The sequence below is a fragment of the Giraffa tippelskirchi genome, chromosome 4 (genome assembly GCF_054371585.1).
Source record: "Giraffa tippelskirchi isolate mGirTip1 chromosome 4, T2T-mGirTip1v1.2.pri, whole genome shotgun sequence".
Lineage (NCBI taxonomy): Eukaryota > Metazoa > Chordata > Mammalia > Artiodactyla > Giraffidae > Giraffa > Giraffa tippelskirchi.
Genome location: NC_137278.1, coordinates 91,423,591 through 91,448,787, shown reverse-complemented (window position 1 = coordinate 91,448,787; position 25,197 = coordinate 91,423,591). Strand labels below are relative to the sequence as shown.

Here is a 25,197-nt window from a genome sequence, read left to right as displayed (position 1 = left end):
ATCAATTAAGTACTTAAGAAATTTAACTCCTTCCATACAAACAACCCTGTGAGGTTGTGCCTATAATTAAGCTTTCCCATTTTACATAAGGGCAACAGGGGCAACTGAGGGTTACCGATGTTGTACCCAGGGTCCCCCCCACCCTAGGTGGGCCTAACTGGACCTTTCAGACTCTGAAGGATCACCCCCTCCCTAGGGCCCTTTCCTCCTTCAGTGGCCCCCAACACCTTTCTGGTTCTCCTAATCCCATGTTTACCCAGCACATCTTGCCACTCTGTCCCCTTTATGACTGTTCACAGACATAGACCTCTTAAATCCAAACTGACTTTAATGAGAATAAAACTTACCCCCACCAAAAAAGAATATATATATATATATATATAGTAAAGAACAATGAAGGGGGAGGGATCCAGACACAGCTCAGTGTCTCCTTTTACTTCCATACAAGCCTCTCAAACCATACCTCCTCTGACCAAATACCCTTTTCTATAGTTCAGCTCCAGCAGCTATCCCTTCCTTTGGTGGGGATGACTTAGGGGTGCTGGCCTCCCCCAGATCCCATCCCTGAGCTCCTTTATGACTCTGTCCCGCTCCCATGACTTCTTGGGACAGATCATCCTTCCCTTGACTCCCCCTGTACCCCGGTCTCTGCACACAGGCCCCTCTGGTTCCTGCTGGTTCTAACAGGTTTCCTTGATCCCCAGTGCCCCTTCCCCATGGTCCTCCTATCAGCAACCTCAGCGTCTCCCTATTTCTCACGTGGAACCCTCTGACTTGGCCCCGGTCCTGTCAGTCCCTGCTCCAGAGAGCCCACAGTCCCAGCTCCCTGAGGCTCCACTTTTCTGGACCTGGCTGTACAGGGCAGCATCTGAGCTATGGCCTTGGCTGCCACTGCCAGTTGCAGCACCAGATTCAGATAAGGCCAGGCCCTGGGGCTTGGGAGCTGGGAAGGGCTTTGTGCTCCGAGGGGGTGGCACAGCATAGTCATCAGTGGCAGGGTTGTAGGGTAGCTCATAGCCCTCCTCCTTCACCCGAGCCTGGCACCACCATGCATCCTTGGGCTCCTGAGGCAGATCATAAAGGCCCCGGAGAGTGGCTGGGGCCAGGCCCTCAGGTTCATCATAAATGGGGTCTTCTTTAGGGTCTGTCAACTTGGCCTTTATCAGCTTTTGCTGCACATGCTCACACAAGTCCCAGTAGAGAGCTTTCTTTAACTGTGTCCCCTCCCCTGCCCGAGCAGGGGTGCTGTCCAAGGGGTCTGAGTATAGGGAATCTTGGGAAGGGCCTGGAAGAATGCGCAGGGAGTCTAAGGGTTCAGCATATAGGGCTGGAGGGCTGCCTGGGAGCTCCAGGGGGGCCGAGGGGGAAGCCAACTTCCCGTCTGCCACTTCTTCTTCATGGGAATCAGCTCTGAGAACATCCTGCCCCTGGCCAGCCCTTCCCTGAGTCTTCTGTCGGTGGATAGCAGTCTCGACTGCCTGAAAGATGTCATTTCCCTGTGCCGACTGGAAAGTGAAGGTTCCAGGGCCGGAGGGACAGCGGCGGCCAGCCTCAAAAGAGAACATGACCTGAAGAGGATGTAGAGGGAAACACATTACCAGGAGCTGTCAGAGGAGGTGAGCCACAGGGCTAGAGCTAGTTAGGGGGCCTACAGAGAAGAGACCACTGGAGAGGGAGGTGGGGTCATGGTCTAGGCAAGAAAGAGTTATCTAGAGTGCAGTCTCCCACCTTCCTGTCCACCCCTCCCACAGGTGCCCAACCCAGGGAGCCAGTCCTGTCTTGACAGCACAGTACCTTATCACGGCCATAGCGACGCAACAGAGTGTAGGGCCAGGAAAGGAGTGGCTCCAGTATCTGACTCTGGGCCCCCACGGCCAGAAGAGTCAGCCTCTCTGCCTCCACTCTCAGCACATAGGAGCCATGCAGGCCACAGCGCTCAGCGGCCTCAGTCTTCTGCACGGTTACCCAGAACTGGGATCCTGGAAGGAATACACAGTTAGACTGGGACCTGGCCAGGACTTGGGTGGGAGAAGGGAGCAGACTGCACACACACACACACACACACACACACACATTCTCTCTCTCTCTCTCTCTCTCTCTAGTGAAAGCCGGCTCTCAGGAGCTTCCTACTTCCCCTCCTAGGACACTCTTTCTTTCCACCCCATCCCTGCTGGGGCTTTTCAGGCCGTCTACCTTCCCAGGAGGGGCTATACAGCGAGTTCTCCAGCATCTCCAGGGCAGAAAGCTTGGGTGGGTTCTCGGCAGGTGCCAGGGCCCAGCTGCCTTTCTGGGGTAAAGAGAAGGTGTATGAAGGAGGCTGTGATTCCCTCACCGCGATTCCCAGGGTCTGAGCCAGCCCAGTTCCTCTGCCGCTGTAACTGCTCCCACCCCGCGTCGCCTCTTGGGCCCAGTGCAGCCCCGGGCCCCTCACCGGAAAGGCGTTTTGGCACAGCGTTTGCACCCAGGCTGCACTGGACGGCGCATCGGCCGCCAGCAAGTGGGATCGCTGTGCGGTGTCCAGGCGAAAAGCTGCGGCGCCAGGCTCAGGGGGGCTCTCCACCGCCACGGGGGCCACGCTCACACACTCTGCCAGACGGATCACCTTGCAGTCCAGGCGGCGCGAGCTCCCTCGGCCACCTCCAGAGCTCGACCCCTTGTGGTCAAAGAACTCGAGCCGCGCGACACCGTGGGGACTGGCCGGGTAGAGAACCGCCCAGGTCTTCCTCCATCTCTGGGGAAAGAGCCGAGAGACGCTGGGGAGGGAGCGGACAAGCACCGGCTGCCCGGCTCCGACGGGGTAAGGAAAGACCTGCGCTGGCCGATTTCAAAACTAAGGCTTCCAGCCGCTGGCGAAGTTTCCCCAGAAGGATGCCGCTCTGTCTCCCCAGGGCTAGACAGGCATACCCGGAGGCCGGCGGGCGCTTCCCCGAAGAATGTGCGAAGCATTTTAGCGGGAACTTCACGGCGCTCTCCAGCTCCCGGCGCCGCTCCGCTACCCGCCGCGCTCCCCCTCCCACCGTTTGGGCTCAGTCGCCCACCCCTAGCTCTGATGAAGTTCGGCAACCCCTGCCCACACTACCTTGGTTCCGAAACGCTGACTCTGCAAAAACAACGGCCCTTCCATCACGGCCCCGTCCATGGCCCCCGGCTGTTCCTTCAGCGCTTCCTGGCGCGGCGGGCCCGGAGGCGGGGCGTGGCGTGGCGGGGCGGGGCTCGCGGGAGACGTTCCACCCCTCCCCAACCTCCGCGAACCGAGAAGCCGGAGGAAGGAGATGGGCCAGAGGAAGGGGAAGGGGTACCACCACCAGACCCCCACCTCCAGACCTCCACCCCCAGCCCTAGGTCTTGCACTAGTGGCTTTACCGAGAGAAACCCTGTGACTTCGGTCAGAGGACTCTGGCTCTTAGGCTTGGGGGCTGCGTACAACGTCAGATGCTCAACGTGACATCAGAGTGAAGGCCGTGACATCATCTTGAAAATGCCTATGGGCACCCTGGGGCATTGGAGGGACTTTCTGGGCCTTCGAGGCTTCAGTTCCCCGGACCTGACCCGACCCCTGCTCCGCGGGAGTTGGGCTATTTACGATCCGCAGAGCCTGGGACGTGGGGGAAGGGCTGGGGCTGGGGACTGAAGACTTCCCGGAGCTCGGAGCCGAGTCGCCCCACGGGGCGCAGCCCGGGATAGTCTGCGGCCCCGTGGCCTCCTGTGTGTCCAGCTCTCTGACCGCAGCTGCCCGGCCCCCAACCTGCGGGAAAAGAGAGCTTTATTAAACAGGCTGGGAGGGGCGAGGAGGGGAGCGGGAGGGAGATCGAGCGGCGGCAGCGGCCAGCTCCAAGGAGGAGGGGAGAAGAGGAGGGAACTGGCCTGGGAGGGATCCTGGGAGAAGGCGGAATGTGGGAGGGCTCAAGGGGACGTGGGAGGAACGAGGAAGGGGGGGGCGGGGGAGAAAGAGGGGCAGTCTCCCAAGTACTTTTTTTTGGAAGTCCTAGGATTGATCTACAGGACCAAGACTCTTCTCCCAGCCGCTAGGGTCCCTGTTCAGCCAAAGGTAGGGGGAGTCACGCTCCTGGTGGGAGGAAGGAGAGTTGTAGATGGAGAGGATGGTGGAGGGACCTGGGGAAAGGGGTGATGTAGGATGGAATCAAAGGAAAGCCAAGCTACTGAGGGTTGTATAGTCAAAGAAGACACAAGAAGAGTGGAGAAAGGAAGCAAATATTGGGGAGTGGGGGCTACAGGGTGTTCCAAATAAGGCATCGGAGTGCCCGAAGGCTGGGGGCTCCTCTGTGAGGCCCTCTCCCTGGGTCCCCAAGCCAAAATGTCCCCAAACAAAGCTTCCCTGTTGTGTTGTTTGTCTGAGTTGGGGGAAGCATGGGGGGGGGACGGGTAGGGGGAGCTCGCTGTAAAGGAACTGTTCTCCTCCCGACAGAGGGAAGGCCTTGGCTGAGAAGCCGACTAGTGCTCTTGCCTCCTGTTGCCTCGGGAAAGAGATGGCTGTGTTGGCAGGAGGCTTGGACAACCCCACCCCACCCCACCCCACCCCCACCTTGAGGCCTGGCCCTTCTGGGCCCCTTGACCCTGCAGGGCATGTAGGATATGTAGCAAATTCTCCAATGCATTCTGGTTCTCTGCCTTTTCTACCTGGAATCTGCCCAGAAAGGACTCTCAGCTTGGCTCCCATTTAGGGGACCTGAGATCTGAGGGTGCCCTAAGCCCCTTCTTGCCTGCCTCTTTCCACAATCTGTAACTATCTGTCCTCTCTCTGGCTGAACAGCATCATATGGGTCCCTCCTGCCTCTACTCTTTGGCTTTTGTCAGTCCCTCTCCTCCTTTTTGCCTTTTCATACTGTTGGTGGGGTTCTCAAGGCAAGAATACTGAGTTTCAGCAAGCTCCGGGAATTGGTGATGGATAGGGAAGCCTGGCGTGCTTCAGTCTGTGGGATCGCAAAGACTGAGCAACTGAACTGAACTCCTTACTCGTTGCCTGCCTTTCTCAGTTGCTCCCCAATTCTGTGTGCCAGACGCTCTCCTGATCCCCTTCTGTCCATTTTCAACACACACTCTCTCTCCACTGTCTGTTTGGTCCCCTTTTATTCCCACAGTTTCCCTTCCTCTCACATCCTGTCTGTCTTGGTCTCCCTCTCTGTGTCTCTTGCTCAGTCTCAACCTATTTATCTTGATGAGCTTCTGATCTTGGTCTCTAATCTCTGTCTTTTGATCACTGGGTCTCCTTGACCCGTGAGTCGGGATATAGAGGTGATGATAGCAGAACTAGGGAAAGGACATTGTGAGACATGACAACTAATAGTGAGAGTTTATTCTTTACAGAAGAGAAGGAGAGCCTTCTCTCTCTCTCTCTCTTCCCCCCTCCACCCTCCCCAATCTGGGTGTCTCAGTCTGTGCCTCTTGTACTGTGTATTTCTCTTATTTAGTATGTATTTCTTTCTGTCTCTCTTAGCCCCTGGCTCTCCCCCTTTCTGTCACACTGGCTCTCTGTCTCTGGTCTTAACCAGTGTCTCTTTTCCTCTCATGACCTCTCTCTCAGACCTGGGCTTCTCAATTTCAGCTTCTCTCTCCCTGGGGCACCCAGGCCTTCCCTGCCATGCGACCTGTCAGCGTTTGGCAGTGGAGCCTGTGGGGGCTGCTGCTGTGCCTGCTGTGCAGTTCGTGCCTGGGATCTCCAACCCCATCCACGGCACCTGAGAAGAGGGCCGGGAGCCAAGGGCTGCGATTTCGGCTAGCTGGTTTCCCCAGGAAGCCATCCGAGGGCCGCGTGGAGATACAGCGGGCTGGTGAATGGGGCACCATCTGCGATGATGACTTCACGCTGCAGGCTGCTCATGTCCTATGCCGGGAGCTGGGCTTCACAGAGGCCACAGGCTGGACCCACAGTGCCAAATATGGCCCTGGAACAGGTGAGCAATGCTTCAGGCACAGCCTAGGTATTGCCAAAGTACAGCCTAAATGTAGGGAGAGGGAACAGCCTTGGGGACACAGAACACCAAGAACAGCCAGTGTCAAGTACACCCGTGGAGGATAAACCAACCAACATACAGCTGTGTGACTTAGGCTGATCAATGCCTTCTCTGAGCCTCAGATGCCCCCATGTGCAAAATGACTAGATGATCTGTAAGTTACTGTCTCCTGCAAAAGTATGATTCTACAAAGCCACAGGCACAGACAGCCCTGACACAGATGAGTACAGCTGGTTTCATGGGAAGCTGAGAGCAGGTAAATGACGTCTGGATGTCCCAAAGACAAAAGTGATCACAGACTGCAGCCAACAAGATCAGATTATAGTTTAGAGCTGAAACCGACAAGCTGGGCTTCCAAAGACAAGTATAAACTTTAGGACAAGTATGATGTGGTTAGTAGGGGCTTAGGAGCAATTCTGAGACCTGGGGGCACTTGCATTGTATAAACTCACAGTGGGATTGATAGAGCTGGTGCAATTTGCAGTTAACCCCCAATTCCCACTGGTTAGACCACATCTGGAATAAAATATCACTTTAGATGCCACATTTTCAAAGAGAAAGTAGAAAATGGAAGTACTGGGCATTTCCTGATGGTCTAGTAGTTAGGACTTTGCGCTTTCACTCCCAAGGGTGCAGGTTTAATCCCTGAATAGGGGACTTAGGTTCCTGGAAATGGAAGTACTTTCAGAGGAGAGCTACCAGGTGTAAAAGATTGGAAGCCACGTTTCAAGGAGGAATAGCTGAAGAAACCAGGGATATTTGATATGAAATGAAAAAGCTTTGCATAATAATTACATGATGGTTGAATTCAAACATGAAGACAGTCAATTTGACTGAAGGATTTTTCTGGGTGGCATCAAAGGACTGAATCAGACCTGGAGTGGAGGAAAGTAATAAAAGAGTCTCAATAGTTTGTGATGGTCCCAACAGCCAAATGGGGTGAGAGGTAGGTATCCCAGCAGAAGATGGGTAAGTCCTGTCAGGATATGCATGAGGGTTCCCTGCACATGGCCCTTTGAAGGGCCACCAGTTCTGAGAGAAAGTCAGTGATACTCATTTCATTTTGGTCCAGGTCAAGAGAAGAACATGGGGCAACATGGCAGTCACATGGGAGAATGTAAGGCTGAGGTGAAAGGATCTTACATTTCCAAGTCTCACAAATGGCTCAAATCCCTAAGCCCTCATGCATTGGCTGTATGGTCCTAGGCAAGTTACTTCACTTCCCTGAACTTCAATTTCTTTATACAAAATGGTGATAACATCTTCTGGCAGCTCTGTTCTAAGAATGATCACATATGTACATACCTTGGCAGAGTGCCTCATGCACACCAGGCGGCTATCACTGAATGGGTAAGGACTGGTCAGAACTTCAGTGTTGACTCTCGGGTTTTTTTATTCACCCTACCAAATTCTTGGGTATCCCCAGAACACTATCAACCCTCCATCAATCCTATGCTCCCTTTCTTATTCCTTTCCAGGGTCCCCTGTCCCTTCCCTACCCATTATCTTACCAGGTGTGAGGCTTCCATGCTTACTCTCACCAACATCCCCATACTACCTCTCCAAGCCTCTCTGTCCCCTTATCTCCCCTCCACACAGGCCGCATCTGGCTGGACAACCTGAGCTGCAGTGGGACTGAGCGGAGTGTGACTGAATGTGCCTCCCGGGGTTGGGGGAACAGTGACTGTACCCACGATGAGGATGCTGGGGTCATCTGCAAGGACGAGCGCCTCCCTGGCTTCTCAGATTCCAATGTCATTGAGGTCTGTAGTTCATAAACACACACACACACATACATACATACCACCCAGGATGGCAAGACAGAAAGGGTTGTGGGGTGGTTATATGTGGAGATACTAGAATGGAGGGGATCCCATGTGCCCAATGGGATAATTGGGGTTGGTGGGAGACTGGGGAGGTGGGCAAAATGATAGAGCTATGAGACACTGTACAGTCCAGGTTTATTTTAGCATTAGCATTCAAGTTACTAAGCCTGGCATAAACCTCTCCAACTTCATCCTTGGTCCCCAGGGCACCTGTGCTCTCTCTCAGCTCAGATATTCCAGAGGGAACCTTTCACTCTTAGTTTCTCCTACTTCTTCAATGCCACTTCCTCTGTGAAGTGTTCCCTCAGGCTCCAAGCAGAGTTATATGCTCCTTCTCCAGCTTCTTCTGGACCCTTAGTCATTTCTCAGAGCACAGCAAGTCCTTACACTCTGGTGGCTGCAGGAAAGTCAACACACCCACACACCTCAGTCAGTACCTCATAGAGAGCAGGCCTGCCTCTCAGCCCCATCTCACCATTGGGTTCACAGCAAGTACGCTCAATCAGGGTTTCTTGAGAGTGGCCAGACATATGAAAGGTGCCACTGGGATTCCTTCCTCTGCTTATGGTCCCATCCCCCAGGTAGAGCATCACCTGCAAGTGGAGGAGGTGCGACTTCGGCCAGCCGTTGGAAGGGGCAGACGGCCCCTGCCCGTGACTGAGGGACTGGTCGAAGTCAGGCTTTCGGATGGCTGGTCGCAAGTGTGTGACAAAGGCTGGAGTGCGCACAACAGCCACGTGATCTGCGGGATGCTGGGCTTCCCGAGCGAAAAGCGGGTCAACGTGGCCTTCTACAGGTGAAGGGACGTGGGCGCTGGTGCAGCCTACTGGAGTTGAGGGGTGCTTGTTAAGGAGTGGTGTTGAGGGACCTCCGAAGGGGTTGGTTCACCTGGGGAGCCGGGGAAAATGAGGAGGCCTCTGTGAAACTAGACAGTTGAGAAATCTTGGACTATGAAGCGGTCCCCGAGGCGGATCTGCTGCGGGACCAGCGAAGCTCTGGCCCCAGTGGCCAGAGCCGGGGCGCGGCGAGCGGCAGCGGTGGAGTCGGGGCCCGAGAGGCCGTCGGTCGACAGGTGGCGTCTCCGCGCCCCGGGGCTAGAGCTGGGCCTCGCCAGGCCACGCCCAACGGCCCGGGAGCCCGCGGGTCCGAGTCGGTGGGTGGGGGTAGCGACCACGCCCGGCCGAGGCAGTACCCGGGCGGGGCCAGACGCCGCGAGTCTGACGGTGACAGGCCTGGGCCGCCCGCGGGGCGGCGGTCCCATCCTGACCGCCAATCCCCGAAGGCCGGAGGGCGCCGGAAGAGGCCGGGGCCCTTCCCTGGGTCCCGGCGGCCCACTAGGCGTCTGTGAGCGCGAGAGCACTCAGGACTTCTGAGCTAGTTTTCCAGAATATCCTTCAGCCCTGGAGGCCGGTCCTCTCCACCTGCACTGGAGCCCTGGTGTATGCGCCGGCCTCCGGGGAATGGATCACACTGGGGACCGGCTCTTTGCTTACTGCGTCTCGCTTCCCTGGAGCATCTAATTCGGCCGTTTTGAGAAATTTGGAAACCTCTTTGTAATTTAAATGATTGTTTTCTTCAGCTCTTCATTAGACCAGTTTTGCAGGAAGAGCTCTTAACATCTGGGTGACCTTCTACTGGGCATGCTACTTCAGATGTGGGGCTGATCGGGGCAGGGTATAGGATAAAAGCTCATTTTTAATGAAAGCATATCTAGATTTTGCACAGCCTTTCCGTTGAGGCAGCATCCCACTGCTCATATTGACCTTGTAATCACCTAAATTAGGTCTTCCCTCCTCCTTGATACTGATAGAAGCAGCCTATTTGAACCTAAATCTGTTGAGTTTACCCTATGAAATGATTGATACATGATCTCATGTTTGATACATCATTTAAAAACCATAATGATCCCATGAGATTATCTTGAATCTTGACATTATTTTGCACTTGTCATCCCTCCCTGCCCCCTCTGTTCAGTAGATACCATAGCTATGCCTCCTGACTTCATCAAAGTGACTGTTAAATTTGTTGAAATCTTTAAAACCAAAGTCTAACTCTCCTTATGAATCCTCCAGATTTACATCAAACCTTTAATCATTAGTTGTGAAATGCTTTTTCAACAGTTGGGACAAACTGAACACTACAGTGATACAGCCAACATTTCATCATCTTATCTATAATGAAGTTATAGGAAATTTTATTAGTCTTTTGCTAAAATCCAGATATACTATGTTCACAGCCATTCTGCAATTTTAGTCATCTTAAAGGAAATCATGGTGGTTTGATTGAGCTGACTTTTACTGAAATCCTTTTAGATTTCTAAGGATCACCATATTTTTTTCCTCAATGCTCACAAACTTTCTACTTAATAACTATTGTAGAACATAAATTATCTGTAAATTGAGGAATCCTTTTCCTCCTTTTTGAAAATCAGTACATTATCCAGCCTCCAGTCTTTTCCATACTTACTGAAATTGTTTTTGCCTTGGCTCTGAGACACATCTGAAAGTTCTTTAGGCCCCAAGGAATATACTTTTGCTGGTATAGCAACTCATAGACAGTTTAAAACATATATGTGCTGGGCTCCTCTGCTATTATCTACCTTGGGCCTATACTTCCCTGTGCTTGTTCTTTACCTTTCCAAATCCAAACTCCAGGTTCTGAAAGATTAGCGTGACTTAAATAGCAGGCATTTCAGATGAAGAGGGTAGCATGAACAAAGGTATAGAGAATAAACATTTATTGAGTGCCTATTGTGTGCCAGGGACTGTTGTAGACGCTAGGAATTCAACAATGAACAACAACAAAAAAGAAAAAAACAAAAATCCTTGATCTCGTGAACTAGGGAAAAATCAGGAAAAAAGTAAAATTACAAAACGTAAGGATGGCAAAGAGTGTAATAGATAAAAAATAAAGCAGAGAAAATGTTAGGAAGTGGGACTGGAATTGCAGTTTTAAAATAAGTCAGAGGAAGCATCATTTGAGAAAATATTTAAAGGGCACAATCTATGCAAAAATCTTGATGAGCATCTCCAGGAAGAGGCATCATAAATGAGAAGATATCATGGTGAGGGATTAGGGGGAATTCTTGTCATACCCCAGGAGGCCACTGGGGCTGGAGCTGAGTGAAAAAGCAGAAAATGACAGGAGATGTAATTTAGGAGGAGATAAGGAAAGAATGAGGAGCCAGATCATGTAAGGCCATTTGAGAGACTTTAATTTTTACTGTGTGAAATGAGGTTTTGAGCAGAGGTGTGACATCTGTCTTCCACTTTTTACATATTATTTGGGCTGTTTTGTTAAGAATAGACTGTAAGGAATGTGTAGAGTCAAGGAGGCAGGGAGACTAGTTAGGCAGTTATTGTCTCCTGAAAGCCAACTAAAGAAAATGAGAGGTGATGTGACCAGTGAAAGTGGTGAAAAAGTGATCAAATTCTGTGTTGAAGATAAAGCCAACAGGATTTGCTGATGGATTCATTATGATATGAGAGAATGAGAGGAATTAGGAATCATTCCAAGGTTTTTGGCCTGAGCTAGATATGGAGTTGGCCTCATTTGATAAGGAAAACAGTGAGTGGGGCATGTTTTGTGTGGGGATGGGGGAGTGGAGATTGTATATTAGGAACTTGTTTTTAGACCAATTAAATTTGAGGTGCTTTAGACACTAAAATGGTGAGTCTATTGGGTATATGACTCTAGAGTTCAGTTGAATACAAGTATCTAAAGCCCTGAAACTGGACAACATTACCAAGGGAGGGAGTGTAAATAGAGAAAAGGAGGTGCAGGGACTGAACTCTAGGGAGTTTAAACATTATGAGGTCAGGAAGATAAGGCAAAATGCAAACAGGGAGGTGAGGTAGAAAGAAAACCAGGTGAGTGTGGAGACCTGGAAGCCAAGTAAAGTGCTTCAAGGAAGAGAGAGAGGGATCAACTGAGTCACTACTGCTGATGCTTCCAAAAACATGAGGACTGAGAAATGAATATGATTTAGTAACTTGGATGTCATTGTTGACCCCAACAGAAATGAAAATGAATAAAATATTTTGAAAGACAGTTGACTAGAGTAGAAGATTGTTGTTTAGTCACTAAGTCATGTCCAACTCTTTTGTGACCCTGTGAACTGTAGCCTGTCAGACTCCTCTGTCCATGGGATTTCCCAACTAAGAATATTGGAGTGGGTTGCCATTTCCTTCTCCAGGGGATCTTCCCAACCCAGAGACTGAACCCATGTCTTCTGCATTGGCAGGCAGATTCTTTACTGCTGAGCCACAAGGGAAGCCAGAGAGAAGATGCATACTGAGAAATAGTGGAAGAAAAATCTGAATGGATAAAGTAAGGCTAGGGAATGGAACATTTTTAATGCCAGATTGGAGAGTTTTACCTTTATCCTGTTAAAAATTTAAAAATAAAAGTACTTGTATGGGACAGTGATAAAATAAGGCCAGTGTTTTTTAAAGTTTGTCTGATAGTAGTGAATTGGAAGAGGAGGTTCTAGATGCAGTAAGATTAATTAGGAATTATAAAAATGAAGCTGATTAGGAGGATGACAACAAAGAGAGAGGAATGAATAGATATAGGGTGACTGATAGAATATAGAAAATAAAAGAATAGATAATTAAAATGATTCTGAAGCTGCTTAAGAGAAGGATGGTGCCCAGCATCTCTGGGCTTCAAGTTAATATGAACTAGCTTTAGACATGGGCCATCCCTGGGAATTTTGAGGCCCAAGAATTGTCCGTAAGTATGCACAGACTCAAGAAAGTTTCAGAAATCAGGAATATATGTGTACATATTGGAATCTCTTACTGAGTCTGGGATATGAAGGCTGGAAAAGGAAATATATATTAAGTACAGAGTTCATTCTTAGTAGGGAAAGAGATTCTAGTGGTCCTGGGAGAGTCTAGTCTCCTCTGATGAGAATTTGATGTAGATATTCCTTCACAGGTCAAGTCAGACAGAGGGAGACTCCTCGTAAGTAATACAATGATAAAAGCTAGGCAGGATAGTTATAAACAACTCTGCCTTCCTTGGAGAAAGAAGATGTATCTGCTAGTTTTTAGAGGAAGTTAGTAAGATTTAGAGAATCAGAAAATCAGAATGTGGTGTGTTTATCATTTTTCAATTTGATTTGGTAAAAGTTGTAGAATTTTAGAAGAGGAAAAGAAGGTACAGATAACTGAACCATTTACTGTCTTTTTGCAAGCAAAGAAATTGAGATTCTAAGAGCTTAAGTGCTATTTAAGAAGGCACTCTTCTAGTTCATTTCAGATATTCTAGTTCATATTCAGATATATTCATTGACAGATATTTATTGAACTCCTGCTATTTGCCAAGCACTGTGCAAGGTGCTGAGAGTACAGAGGTGACGAGAGAGTTAATTAGGCACCAGATCATAGAAGACCTTATGGGCTATGCTAATGATTTGAATCTTTCTGATAAAAGTATTGGAAAGTGACTGAAGTTTTTTAATGAGGAGGGCTGTGAGAGGACATGATCAGGTTTGTGGCTCCCAGAGATCACTTTGACTGCATTTTGAGAATGGTTTAGAGAAGAGCAAGAGCAAATGGATTAGAGAGTCATTCAGGAAGGAACATTGACAGGACTTAGTTATGGATTGACTTTGGGAGCCAAAGAAGAGAAAGATGTCAAGGTTGATTCCTAAGTTTCTGGCATAGATTTTGCTAAAATAATTATGAGTTTATTTTTGGACCCACATTAAATTTTAGATAATTTGAGATATCTAAGTAGGAACATCAAGAAGGCAATGGGATATACAAGGTTAGATGTAAATGAGAACATATAAAGAGAGGATTTGAAGTGAGAAGAATGCCTTAGAGCTCTAAAAATGTAAATGACCATATAGAGGAGGAGCCTGTAAAGAAGACCAAGAAAGAGCATCCAGAATTAGGACTCAAATAAAGCTAGTAGTGTTGTGACAGCTAAGGAGGGAGAGAGAACAGCAGTGTCAGATGCTACCAAGAGAATGGTATGTGAGACCAAAAAAAAAAAAAATTCTAGATTTATTATCACAGAGTGATGGGTGGGGAAAAACAGAAAGGAGTGGATTAAGGAGTGAGTGGGAAAGATGAGTTTTGACACTACTGAAAAGTTTTTCTACTAAGAAGAAATGTGGGGTGGAATGTGTGTGTGTGAGAGAGAGATTTGAATATGTTTAAAAGGGTTCAGTTGAGGAAAGGTTATGTGCAACTTCTCAATTGAGGAGAGAAAGGATCATAGGGGAAGGAATTCAGAAACATTTAGGGGTGGTGGCTTTAGGAAAGAGAGACAATTCAAATGAGAAGAGGATATGCAGATGTAGGTGAGTCTTTATGTTTGGTGGTTGAAGAAACAAATGTTAGCGAAAACAAGCACATTTGTGAATGAAGAAATTTAAATCAAGGCAAATATCAGCACTGGTCCTAAATAAGTACCAGGGCCTCAATGGAACCTGTATGGCCTTATATATATTAATAATTATATATACCATATAATTATAAAGACCTTATAAAGTCCTTAAATAACTAGAGAAGAAGTACTTCTAAATTTCTAGATAATACTACATTTTTCTGAGCACTGTTACATGATTTCTCTTGGTTACTGGTGAAAGAAAGTGCCAGATATATTTCATTTCAGACATGTTTGAGAACAAGACATTTGGAGAAGACGTTTTACACTATACTTATCTGATGAAAGGTTCTAAACTCTTAGCAGTGTCTCAGGAAAGGGACCCAAGAGTTACTGTAGACTCTTTGCTAGGAATGTTGGACGTATTGGATGTTTTGGCAAAGACCATCCTCAGGAAGAAGCCAAGGTAGGAAATACCAAGCAGATTCAGCCCTGTTTAAATCTATATATTAAAATCCTAGCACATCTGCCATAATATACCACATCCAAATATAACTCAAGAGAAACAGCAGAACAGGAACATGTTCAAAGACAAGATAACTAAGAGGATAACAGGGAATTCCATAAATTTTGTAAAGAGAGACAGACAAGACCTGCATTCATCTATATATAGTTGGACAGGACAAAGAGTGGGCAAAATGAAATTCTTTGAAATCAGAGGGAGAATGAGAGGAGAAACAGACCTAGTTTCCATTCATTGGACTTAAGGTAACCTCTTGAAGAGTAAAATAAGTCAAATATTTAGGTCAATTAAAAAGAAATAAGGTTTTAGACCTTAATTCCCTAGAAGTAAGTTTGGGAGATGAGCTGTTTGTGAATGACTAAAGCATATGGGATTTAATTTAGACAGGAAGGATGCTGTCATCTAAGCATCATGGCCTCATGCTCCCCAGTCAGACCAAGTTAATGTCCCTTGCTGTCCAGCCTTGTTCCTTGGTCCTAGTTCACTGGCCTCAGGCCTGGATATGCCAGAAGCCGAGCGCATCCAGAAAAAAAAAATACATAGTCAGTCTCCCTAGGTGTGACCAGGCCAGTTCTCTCTCCTTGCCTAGTCAGTCTGGCAATCTTAACACCCTTCTACTTTAACCTGTGCCCCCAGCCCTCCCCCAGGTTTAGATCAGCCCTAATATCAATCCAAGAATCCTGTTCCCCATCTGCCTTAGCCTAATTTCTGTGGGTCCTAGTACAGGGTCTTTATCAGCCCCGATTCCACGTCCTTCACTGCAACTCACCTGTCTTGTTCATGTGCTTATGAGGCCAAATAGCTGTGAAGGGTAGAGCCTTGGGGACATCTAATGTTATAAGATCCTGCCACCAGGAGACCTCTAACTGCTAAAACAGAAATCTTGCCCCTGGTCCCTGTTCCACCAACTTTTCCCACTTGGTTCTAGACTGTTCCTGACTCTGCTGTTGTCTTATCCTCACAGAAAGTTGAGGAAGCGAGCGGCCAAAGCCTCGGCCCGACGCTCCAAGCCCCTTGGAAGGTAATGGGGCAAGAGCCCCGGGACCTCCTGCTCATCCCTGTGGCCCCAGGAGGTGGATGGATGGAAGGCATCCTATCCATGTCCATCCCAGAACCCAAGCTGATGAATTAGGGATGCGGCTGGAAAATGGCCATTCCAGGAGGGAGGGGAGGGGAGGCAGGCATGGGGATGGGTAAGTTTTGATTTAGGAAACACAAGGAGGAAATAATGTAGGAACGACTAAGGAGAGACCTCTGCATCTTTATGCTGCCCCCAAATAGCTTGGACTCCAGCCTCAGCCACCTGCATGCTTCCTCCCCTCCCCTAACTCCTAACCTCCCTTCATTCACCTACATTCCCACACTCTCTCCTCCCTCTACCATTCCTCTCATCTCCTCTCCCCTCACCACCTGGACTGACATCAACAGATTTCTCATCACTGTTGCTGAATCCAGAGAGCAGCATGTATTCCAAAAATACAGTGAAGTGGTATTCAGCAGTATATGTGGAAAATCTGACTGCCTTTGCTTTGCCCCTTCCCATGCTCTGCATGAAGGGTCCTTCCTAGAAACAGAAAAAAGAAATAGTCCTTTACCTTTCCCGGGTAACGTACCTGACCACTACTTCCACTAACTTCTTTCTCCTTTTTTCAGACCAGTCACCAAGCTTAAAGCCAAACCCAAAACCCGAACGGGCAGGGGGCCAATTAAGAGGTAAATAAAGTTTAGGCTGGGTGGAGAAGAGAGGGAGTGCCCAGCGTTGAGTCGGGGGCATCGGGCTGTGGTTAGGAAGGGGTCCAAGAGACGCTTCCACCAGGAGGTGGAGGAGCAGCAGCAACTGTTACAAGCCACCTTCCAGATGATTCACCAAAATGTAAAGTAAGATTGGCCCTTTTGTTTGGGTTTTTTTTTTTTTTTTTTTGGCTCTTGTGTTTTTTGTGTGAGGAATTATGCTCGTCACAGGATTTTTGAAAAATCTCCATAGAAGTTCACCCATTGACTCCTCTTGTTCCACATGCTTATTTATCTTCCCCAGCAGATTTTAGTAGATACTCTGGCACTCTTGTCCTTCAGATGCCATGCTTGCCTCTCGCCCAAGAAGTTAAGTTTCCCTAAGGGATCAGTGTTCCCATCCTACCTTTATTTGATTAATTGTTAAATGGAATAAGTGCTACTGGGTTGGAAGTGAGACTCAGGATACCCTCTGGAACCTTTCCCAGGGAAGGAGTCAGATGGCAGTCCTGACCCTCTGGCCCAGTTAACACAATTAGGTTTCCAGTTCCATCATTTTCCTCCTGGGTTGCTTCAGAACCCCAGGGAACAAAAAGCTTCCGATCCCAATGAGTGCATCTCACTTGGCTTCTGAAGGCAGTTCGTGCATGAAGTCTCCTGGATAGCTTCTCCAGCAGTGGGTGAGCTATAGAGAATCCAGCCCTTTCTATTGTCTCCTCCTCTCTTCACAGCATTCCAGGCTCACTCGGTGGTCCCAGGTACCCCTTACTCCCCAGCTCCTCCCTCTGGTGCCTTCAACAGGCCTTGGAATTTGGGGGTGTTCCCATAGTACCCTTCTAGCTTAGGGTTGTCTTGCACAACATGGCCATACTCTGGCCTTCCCTGACCCCTACATTAAAGTGACGACCTCTTTCACTTTTATTTTCAGCCAGACAGGACTTTGAAAGAATACCAAGTCTCTTTGAGCTTCAGAGTCCACTTATCTTGAGCTTCCACAGGTATTCTGTAAAGTCTCCAGGCTTCCTGTGTCTGATTTGTCTATAACTTATCCCTCTGTCTGTGTCTTCCTAGCCAGTGGCTTCAAATCATCATATTCCCCCTCTGACATCAAGTAATAGAGCACATAACTGCAGTAATTCACCACCAGACCACCCTCACAGGCCCACTCAACCAACACAAGGCCTCACTGATTCCTTCTCTCTCTGGGTTCAAAGCGACCGTTCTGGGAAGAAAGCACTTCTCTTATCACATGGCTCACTGCAATATTCCATTCTGTTGGTGCTGATAAGCAAGTCCCCTCATTCTCTCCAGCATCTCTCTGCTATATTTCCAAGTTTTAACATCTCTAATCTCGTCCCATTTTCCTGCTCAGGTGGCTATGGAACATTCTTTCTGTTACATTTAAACTACGGAAGCATAGACTACCTCATTAAAGACTCATACAGTTCAGCTTTAGGTCTGGGGTTATCCTTATCCTTCTATTGTTCACATCCACTCTCCTTCTCTGGTCATGTGATCTCTCTTTGTCTTGTACTTGTACATCTTCATTCCTATATATACCAGCTCCAGTCTTTCCTGTGTTCACCATCTGGTCTGTTCTTCCTGTAACTGCACATCATCCTCTGGCCTGGAAGCCCCTCTGGCCTCTAAGAAGCCATGTAGACCCAATACTTACTCACTTCTTTGCATTCTGACTCGTTTAGTTCTTTCAGTCACAGCGTAATAGAAAGATCTGCTTACTCTGGCCATTCAGACTTCCTGTTAGCTACTCCCTCCTGCCTATCTCTTCCAGATGGTCAGTCCTGGCTTCCTAATCTCTTTGCACAGCAGCTTCAGCCTCCATTAGGGCCAGCTCCCTGAAACCACACAGAACAAGGTTTCTGTCAGGCAAGTCAAAACTAGCCTTCCTCCCCACAGGGTTCTTCTGTTGCAGAACATACCCAAGGACCCCCCTGTCTGGGCTCTTTCAGCCTGGAAACTCCCCATTACCATTGTCTCTTTGTCTCTGTGTTTCTGCAGAGAAGAGAAGAAGAAGAACTAAAGCGGTCATGAAAGGTTGGGGGATGGTGGAGGCATGGAGTGGGAGGAGGGTTGTGGGCAAAGAGGCAGGAGCATTGTTTTACCCTACTGCTCCCACTCCTATCCCCCCAGGCTGCTGGCCCAGCGGCAGCAACACTCCTTTGGTCTGCATGGGGTGGCGTGCGTGGGCACGGAGGCCCACCTCTCCCTCTGCTCTTTGGAGTTCTATCGAGCCAATGACACCACCAGGTGCCCTGGGGGGGCCCCTGCGGTGGTGAGCTGTGTGCCAAGCCCTCTCTACGCAGCGTCCAGTGGCCAGAAGAAGCAACAGTCGAAGCCTCAGGGGGAGGTGTGTGAAACACTATGACCTTCCCCACCAGCCAGGTGAAGAACCCCATAGCCTGGCCACCCCTTGATTAAGCATAGCTCTGCCCTTTGAGTACAGAAAGGAACCTTCCAGGGGTTGGGCCACAGACCTGAGACCACCTGGTCCCTCCCACCAGAATCTCATTCATCTCCCAGGTCTACCATCTCTGTGCTGATGTTTCCATTCACTGCTGGGCACTTCTATCTCCTCTACAGGCCCGAGTGCGTCTAAAGGGTGGAGCCCACCCAGCAGAGGGCCGGGTAGAAGTCCTGAAGGCTGGCACATGGGGCACAGTCTGTGATCGCAAGTGGGACCTGCAAGCAGCCAGCGTGGTGTGTCGGGAGCTAGGCTTCGGGAGTGCTCGAGAGGCCCTGAGTGGTGCCCGCATGGGGCAGGGTGAGGGGGGTACAGGTTGGAGGGAGAGGGAGGTAGGAGGTAGATACTCCTGGAGGGGTACCTTCCTTAGGAAGGAGACCCCTGGGCAGACAGTCAAGTTAGAATCTCCTGATCTCTGACTTCTGACCTTAGGCATGGGTGCCATCCACTTAAGTGAAGTTAGATGCTCTGGACAGGAACTCTCTCTCTGGAAGTGCCCCCACAAGAACATCACAGCTGAAGACTGCTCCCATAGCCAAGATGCTGGTGTCCGATGCAACTGGCCCTACACTGGGGTAGAGACCAAGGTCAGTCACTCTTTCCACCTTGGTTCAGGAATCTCATGTCCTATCCAGTCCTGCCTGGTCATGATGCAGTCTGATGGCCCTACTGCCCACTGCCCCAGGCCCCTAGCATCCTGCAGCTCCCCCTTGATGCCACCACTTGCTAGCCCTGTAAGTTCTTCTGAATCACCATTCAGCCATAGGCCCACTACGGACTCCCACTACTCCACCCCAAAAGATTCCACAGCACTTCCATTGCGTCACTACAGATCCGACTCAGTGGGGGCCGCAGCCGACATGAAGGGCGAGTCGAAGTGCAGATAGGGGGACCTGGGTCCTTTCGCTGGGGCCTCATCTGTGGAGATGACTGGGGAACACTGGAAGCCATGGTTGCCTGCAGGCAGCTTGGGCTGGGCTATGCCAACCATGGCCTGCAGGTGAGTGGGAAGGAGAAGGGAACCAAGGCTATTGCCTCCAAAGGTTGTGTTTGGGACAGAGGTCTGTCAAAATGAGTCCCTTGGCTGGGGAGGCTGGATGGTGGCCTCACAAAAACACCTCTGTATGTCCCCAGGAGACCTGGTACTGGGATTCAGGGAATATAACAGAGGTGGTGATGAGTGGAGTGCGCTGCACAGGGACTGAGCTGTCCCTGGACCAATGTGCTCATCATGGCACTCATGTCACCTGCAAGAGGACAGGAAGCCGTTTTACTGCTGGAGTCATTTGTTCTGAAAGTGAGTGAAGTGTAGGGTGATGCAAGCCAGGGAAGGGAGGCTCTGGGTCACCTCTTTGCAAGGAGAGCTGCAATCTGGAAGGGTACACCTTCTCTGTGGAAAGCCAGTCTCACCCCAGTTTTCAGGGGGAGGGGGATGGGAGCACTCCCACCTGTCCCTGCCCCTCACCAGTGATGTCTAACTCTCCTCCCTTCCTTGGTGCAGCCGCATCAGATCTGCTGTTGCACTCAGCACTGGTGCAGGAGACCGCTTACATCGAGGACCGGCCCCTGCACATGTTGTATTGTGCTGCTGAAGAGAACTGCCTGGCCAGCTCGGCCCGCTCAGCCAACTGGCCTTATGGCCACCGGCGTCTGCTCAGATTCTCCTCCCAGATCCACAACCTGGGACGTGCTGACTTCAGACCCAAGGCTGGGCGCCACTCCTGGGTGTGGCATGAGTGTCATGGGTGAGAGGGTCAAGTAGTAGAAGGGCAAGACCACTGGGGAAGAGGCGAGCCTGCTGGGAGCAGGGAAGGAAACAGGGATTCCCTTGTCCCCACAGGCATTATCACAGTATGGACATCTTCACTCACTACGATATCCTGACCCCCAATGGCACCAAGGTGGCTGAGGGTCACAAAGCTAGTTTCTGTCTAGAAGACACCGAATGTCAGGAGGGTGAGTTGGGCCCTAGAATAGACTGCAGTATCTTCATCTCCACGGCCTTGCCTCACACGACATATGCTCATCTCCTCAGATGTCTCCAAGAGGTATGAGTGTGCCAACTTCGGAGAGCAGGGCATCACTGTGGGTTGCTGGGATCTCTACCGGCATGACATCGACTGTCAATGGATTGACATCACAGATGTGAAACCAGGAAACTACATTCTGCAGGTGCCTGGGGTCTGAGATTTCCAGTTGTTGAGTGGGAGGAGTGTTTTGAAGAATGCAGCTCATTTGTTGGCTTTCTCCTACTCACAGGTGGTCATCAACCCCAATTTTGAAGTAGCAGAGAGTGACTTCACCAACAACGCCATGAAATGTAACTGCAAATATGATGGACATCGCATCTGGGTGCACAACTGTCACATTGGTATTTGGTGGGAAGAGAAGCCAGAAGGCCTGGGGGTGGGAGGGAAAGGCCTTCATTCTCATCTCCCTAGGTTCTTTCTGTGTCTCCCCACCCACTTCTGGATCTCCCAGTCTCTCCACTTCCACCCACCCTTCCCCACAATGGGTGTTTTCCTACCCAAACCACCTGTTCACCTTGCAGGGGATGCCTTCAGTGAAGAGGCCAACAGGAGGTTTGAACGCTACCCTGGCCAGACCAGTAACCAGATCATCTAAGGTGCCACCAACTTCCTCTGCAGACCACCACTGGCCCCCAGTGGCAGGGGTCTGAGGCTGCCATTACCTCAGGAGCTTACCAAGGAATCTTTGACGTCAGCAGGCCCACAGCATTGTCCATTGTGCACTGTGGATGTGGAACTGTCCAACAGAAATCACTGCCCTCTTTCTTAGGCCAGCTGTCCTGATCTGTGGCCAGGCACGGGGAATTCTGGTCCCAGGCCCAGCACCAAGCCAAGCACACCACAGAGAGGCACACCTAATTAACTGCCCAGAACAGACAACAGCAGCTCGTTTTCTTGAATAGGGAGGTCAGAATGGTTTAACTCCAGTATCTCCCCTCAGTTCTGGAAGATAAAGCTTTACCTCTAGCCTTTTTGTGGGGGGAAAGAGCAGTGTTCCACCCTTCCCCTCATTTTTCAGTATGACATGTTTTTAGGTATAATTTTATTTTATATAAAAAGTGTTTTTGTGATTCTTCAGAGCCCAGGAATTGGTGCTGGTAGTTAGAGGGACCTGCCCCCAACTGGTTCATTTAATCCTCTGTCCAGGTGCCCTCAGAGCCCAAGCCATGAAACCAAGGTTGAAATCAGGGCAGGAACCTCCTACTCTTGCTGATCCATTCATTCTGTGACTTCAGGGGTTACATATAAGGTCAATGTTTCCTGTCCTCGCCGGATCCGCACTGCCAGTTTGGATTGGGTTCGAACGGCTTCATAAATATCTTCAGCATTTTGTACCAGCTGCTCCCCAATGGCCAAGATCACATCACCAGGTCGTAGACCAGCCCTATGGCAAAAGATAGATAAAGAAGGGACTAGATGGCCCAGTTCAAGGGCACATACACACCCCACCCAACTCCACCTCCTAATGCAGCCTCTCCCTCACCGGTGAGCAGGGGAGTCCAGGATGACTTTATGGATGAGCACACCATGCTGAACATCAGGAAAGCCTGGTTCTCGAAGCTGTAGTTCAGCAAGGATGCTGAAAGGACACAGATCACTCTGTTAATCACAGGGCACTCTCCTCATTTGGGGTTCACCTCAAATCTTTCTTCAGCACACTGACAAGTGTGTGAACAGGGCATGCACTAGATCCTCTTGACACAAAAGCAATTCACTTTCTGCCTTCCAGCAGTTAGGAAGTGGAATACGTATATAAAAGGTAACATTCCAAATGACACACAGGGTTAAATCAATAGCATTAATGTCATTCTAGAATCCTAAGAGAACATATAACTTTAGGAAGTGCTGTAACTTTAGCTTAACCTAGAAGGATCAATTTGATATTTAACTATATAAAATAAGAACAACATAAAAACATGGGATTAGGAATCAAGTTGGCCAGAACAGAAAATACTCATAGGGAAGCCACGTCTGGAAGGTTGGGTACTGTCAATCTAAGCAATAACAGGATGGGAGGTATGCAAAATAGAGTGAGGTGAGAAAAATCAAGATCATGAGAGAGAACAGCCCTTCTGATAGCTCCAAGTATGAGGCAACTCATCTTAGATAAAAACAGAACTAAGAACGAAGCTCAACAGAAGTGCCAAGTACCCACCCCTGGTTACACTGATGGCCCTATGTGTCACTACTCCTAAAGCTCATACCTGGGAGTCAAGGTCAGCATCATCACCCCAATGTAGCGGCGCTGGGACCCACTGATTCCAAACCAGGAATCTGTGTTAGAAGGACAAATGAGCCCCACCAAGGTATATCCTTACTTCCCCTCCTCCCAATAGACACCTCTCCAGCAAACCCTCCCCACCCCTGCCACTTAAAGAAACCCCTTTCCCCGCAAGCCAGGCTTACTCTTCTTTTCTCCACGATGTAGAAACTCTCGAAGGCGATCAGAAGGGATGGCAAAGGAGATTCCAGCTGTGACCTTCATGGTATTCACCCCAATCACCTCCCCATCCTGTTGGGACACAGCCCACTATTCTCTAGCCCAAACAAATAATAGGAGATGAGGGCACCTGAGCAAGAGTGGCAGGGAGTGCTGGGGTAGATCTAGTTGGATCCTGGGAGACAGCCAACAAGAAACTGCTCCGAAACTTGACCAAACATTAGTGAATTAGGGAAAACCCACCCCTTCCCATACTGACCTGGGATAGGGGTTCTTGGAAAGGATGTCGCACTCACCAGGTTAACCAGGGGACCTCCAGAGTTTCCAAACTGCAGGACAAGGAGAAAATATGGGAGAAATCCAGGGACTCTATGCCTGGGGGCACAACCAGGATATAGGCACTTTCTCCAAATCCTCTCCTTTCCCAGCCCATGAAGGAGTGGCCACATTTTTTGCTACCCAATCCGTGTATGTAGGCTCATCCACCATCTATCACAATTGGTGCCTGTACCACACACCCATTCCCCCCTCCCTCAACCTAGTCTTTCATTTCTCTCATATCAGGACGCACATCAATAGCTGCATCAGTCTGGATATACTCCACATTGGTTTGGGGAAGGCCCAGATCTTTGGCTGGACGCTGAGCAGAGCTGACAATGCCGGAGGTGATTGTGTTCTGCAGTGCAAAAGGACTTCCCATAGCAACAACAAACTCCCCTTGCCGGACATCAGCTGAGCGTCCCAGGGGTAGCGTAGGGAGAGGCTCCTAAGGGAGAATGGGCACAAGAAACCAGTCATCTGGAGATGTGAACAAATTCACGGCCCCAAGCAGACATGGCCTGCCCCGACCCCCACCTTGGTCTGAATCCTCAGCGTGGCGATGTCTGCCACGGGATCCACAGCTGTGACAACGGCCTCATACGTGTCGCCGCTAGGCAGCCTTACACGGACTCGGCGCCGATCAGCCACCACATGGGCATTGGTAACGATGAGCCCATCGGCGGCCACCACGAATCCTGAGCCATTCGAGATAGGGACTTCGCGGCCCGAAAAAGGGTGCCTGGAATGGGGGGCGGGGGGAGAGTACGGAGGTGAGGAGGCTCGGACCCATCCTTCTCGCCCGCCCTCTAGCCCGCGGCTTCGGTGCCTTAGTGTTTACCCCCACCGTTACCGGCCCAAGATCTCGATATAAACCACAGCAGGGGCAGTCTTCTCCACCACGTCCGCGATGAAGTTGTACTGGCTCCGGGGTGAGGTGGGCGGCGAGCCAAGGACCGAGGCGAGCACAGACGGGGGACCCCGCCCACCGCCCCAAAACAACAACAGCACTGCCCCTCCAGCGCCCAGCGCCACCGCCAGCCACACGCGCGGACGGGTTCCAGGAGTCCTTGAGTCTTCCGGGGTCCGGGGATCTGGGGTCCCAGCGATCAGCCGTGCTCGGAGATCCGAAGTCCGGGACCTCAGACATGTCCGTGGTTCAGGGACCCCCACAGACAACCGGGCCCTGAAACTGGGGGTCCCATAAGTCACTCGGGTCCGAGGGTCAGGAGTTCCTGACGTCAGCAGGGCCCGGAGGTCAGGGGTCAACAGGGGTCCCTTTCCCCAGCGACCCCCCCACAAAGCCCGCCATTCCCGGAGGCTCCAGCCAGCACCCCGCCCCGCCCTCAGTGCAGCCATCAGCTCCGCCTCGGCAGCTTCCTCGCCCGCCCAGCGCAGAGGCGGCGCCGTAAACGCGAGCAGGAGGACAGCTGGACGCTGAGGACGCCGGTACCTGAAGTCTCCAGAAGTGCACGCTGGGACCCAGGATTCCGGGAGGCCAACTCCGCCCCCGCCCCGCGAATGCCGGGAATT

General features: G+C 50.2%; 3 protein-coding genes across 21 annotated transcripts; 1 reads left to right on the top strand and 2 right to left on the bottom strand.

Moving 5' to 3' along the window:
* Positions 1–402: 402 nt before the first annotated feature.
* DOK1 (docking protein 1) lies at positions 403–3,176 on the bottom strand. 3 transcript variants are annotated; one of them, XM_081595850.1, is made up of 5 exons: positions 3,080–3,176; positions 2,432–2,731; positions 2,194–2,287; positions 1,795–1,979; positions 403–1,568 (listed from the first exon to the last, which is right to left on the bottom strand). In XM_081595850.1, exons 1-5 carry the CDS (start codon positions 3,137–3,139, stop codon positions 756–758), a joined length of 1,452 nt encoding a protein of 483 aa, XP_081451976.1. In that variant the 5' UTR covers positions 3,140–3,176; the 3' UTR covers positions 403–755. The 3 variants fall into 3 exon arrangements, with proteins under 3 accessions (XP_081451976.1, XP_081451978.1, XP_081451979.1); XM_081595852.1 differs by lacking the exon at positions 3,080–3,176 and adding an exon at positions 2,905–2,980; XM_081595853.1 differs by lacking the exon at positions 1,795–1,979 and having other exon boundaries at positions 1,459–1,568.
* Positions 2,657–21,983, top strand: LOXL3 (lysyl oxidase like 3). Of its 14 annotated transcripts, XM_081595831.1 has the most exons (17): positions 2,657–2,797; positions 2,889–4,048; positions 5,564–5,912; positions 7,572–7,735; positions 8,380–8,594; positions 15,592–15,684; positions 16,317–16,376; positions 18,546–18,762; positions 18,996–19,176; positions 19,309–19,463; positions 19,709–19,876; positions 20,011–20,173; positions 20,378–20,621; positions 20,717–20,832; positions 20,912–21,048; positions 21,136–21,247; positions 21,428–21,983. In XM_081595831.1, exons 3-17 carry the CDS (start codon positions 5,600–5,602, stop codon positions 21,499–21,501), a joined length of 2,412 nt encoding a protein of 803 aa, XP_081451957.1. In that variant the 5' UTR covers positions 2,657–2,797; positions 2,889–4,048; positions 5,564–5,599; the 3' UTR covers positions 21,502–21,983. The 14 variants fall into 14 exon arrangements, with proteins under 14 accessions (XP_081451957.1, XP_081451960.1, XP_081451970.1 ...); XM_081595844.1 differs by lacking the exons at positions 2,657–2,797; positions 2,889–4,048; positions 5,564–5,912; positions 7,572–7,735 and adding exons at positions 14,552–14,606; positions 17,323–17,392; positions 18,187–18,281 and having other exon boundaries at positions 8,470–8,594; XM_081595843.1 differs by lacking the exons at positions 2,657–2,797; positions 2,889–4,048; positions 5,564–5,912; positions 7,572–7,735 and adding exons at positions 14,552–14,606; positions 17,323–17,392; positions 18,187–18,281 and having other exon boundaries at positions 8,553–8,594; positions 15,628–15,684.
* HTRA2 (HtrA serine peptidase 2) lies at positions 21,934–25,030 on the bottom strand. 4 transcript variants are annotated; one of them, XM_081595856.1, is made up of 8 exons: positions 24,518–25,030; positions 24,202–24,406; positions 23,918–24,112; positions 23,643–23,675; positions 23,313–23,418; positions 23,111–23,180; positions 22,390–22,485; positions 21,934–22,290 (listed from the first exon to the last, which is right to left on the bottom strand). In XM_081595856.1, the coding sequence occupies exons 1-8, from the start codon at positions 25,021–25,023 to the stop codon at positions 22,125–22,127; spliced, it is 1,377 nt and encodes a 458-aa protein (XP_081451982.1). In that variant the 5' UTR covers positions 25,024–25,030; the 3' UTR covers positions 21,934–22,124. The 4 variants fall into 4 exon arrangements, with proteins under 4 accessions (XP_081451982.1, XP_081451984.1, XP_081451983.1 ...); XM_081595858.1 differs by lacking the exon at positions 22,390–22,485; XM_081595857.1 differs by lacking the exon at positions 23,643–23,675 and having other exon boundaries at positions 23,313–23,436.
* Positions 25,031–25,197: the final 167 nt, after the last annotated feature.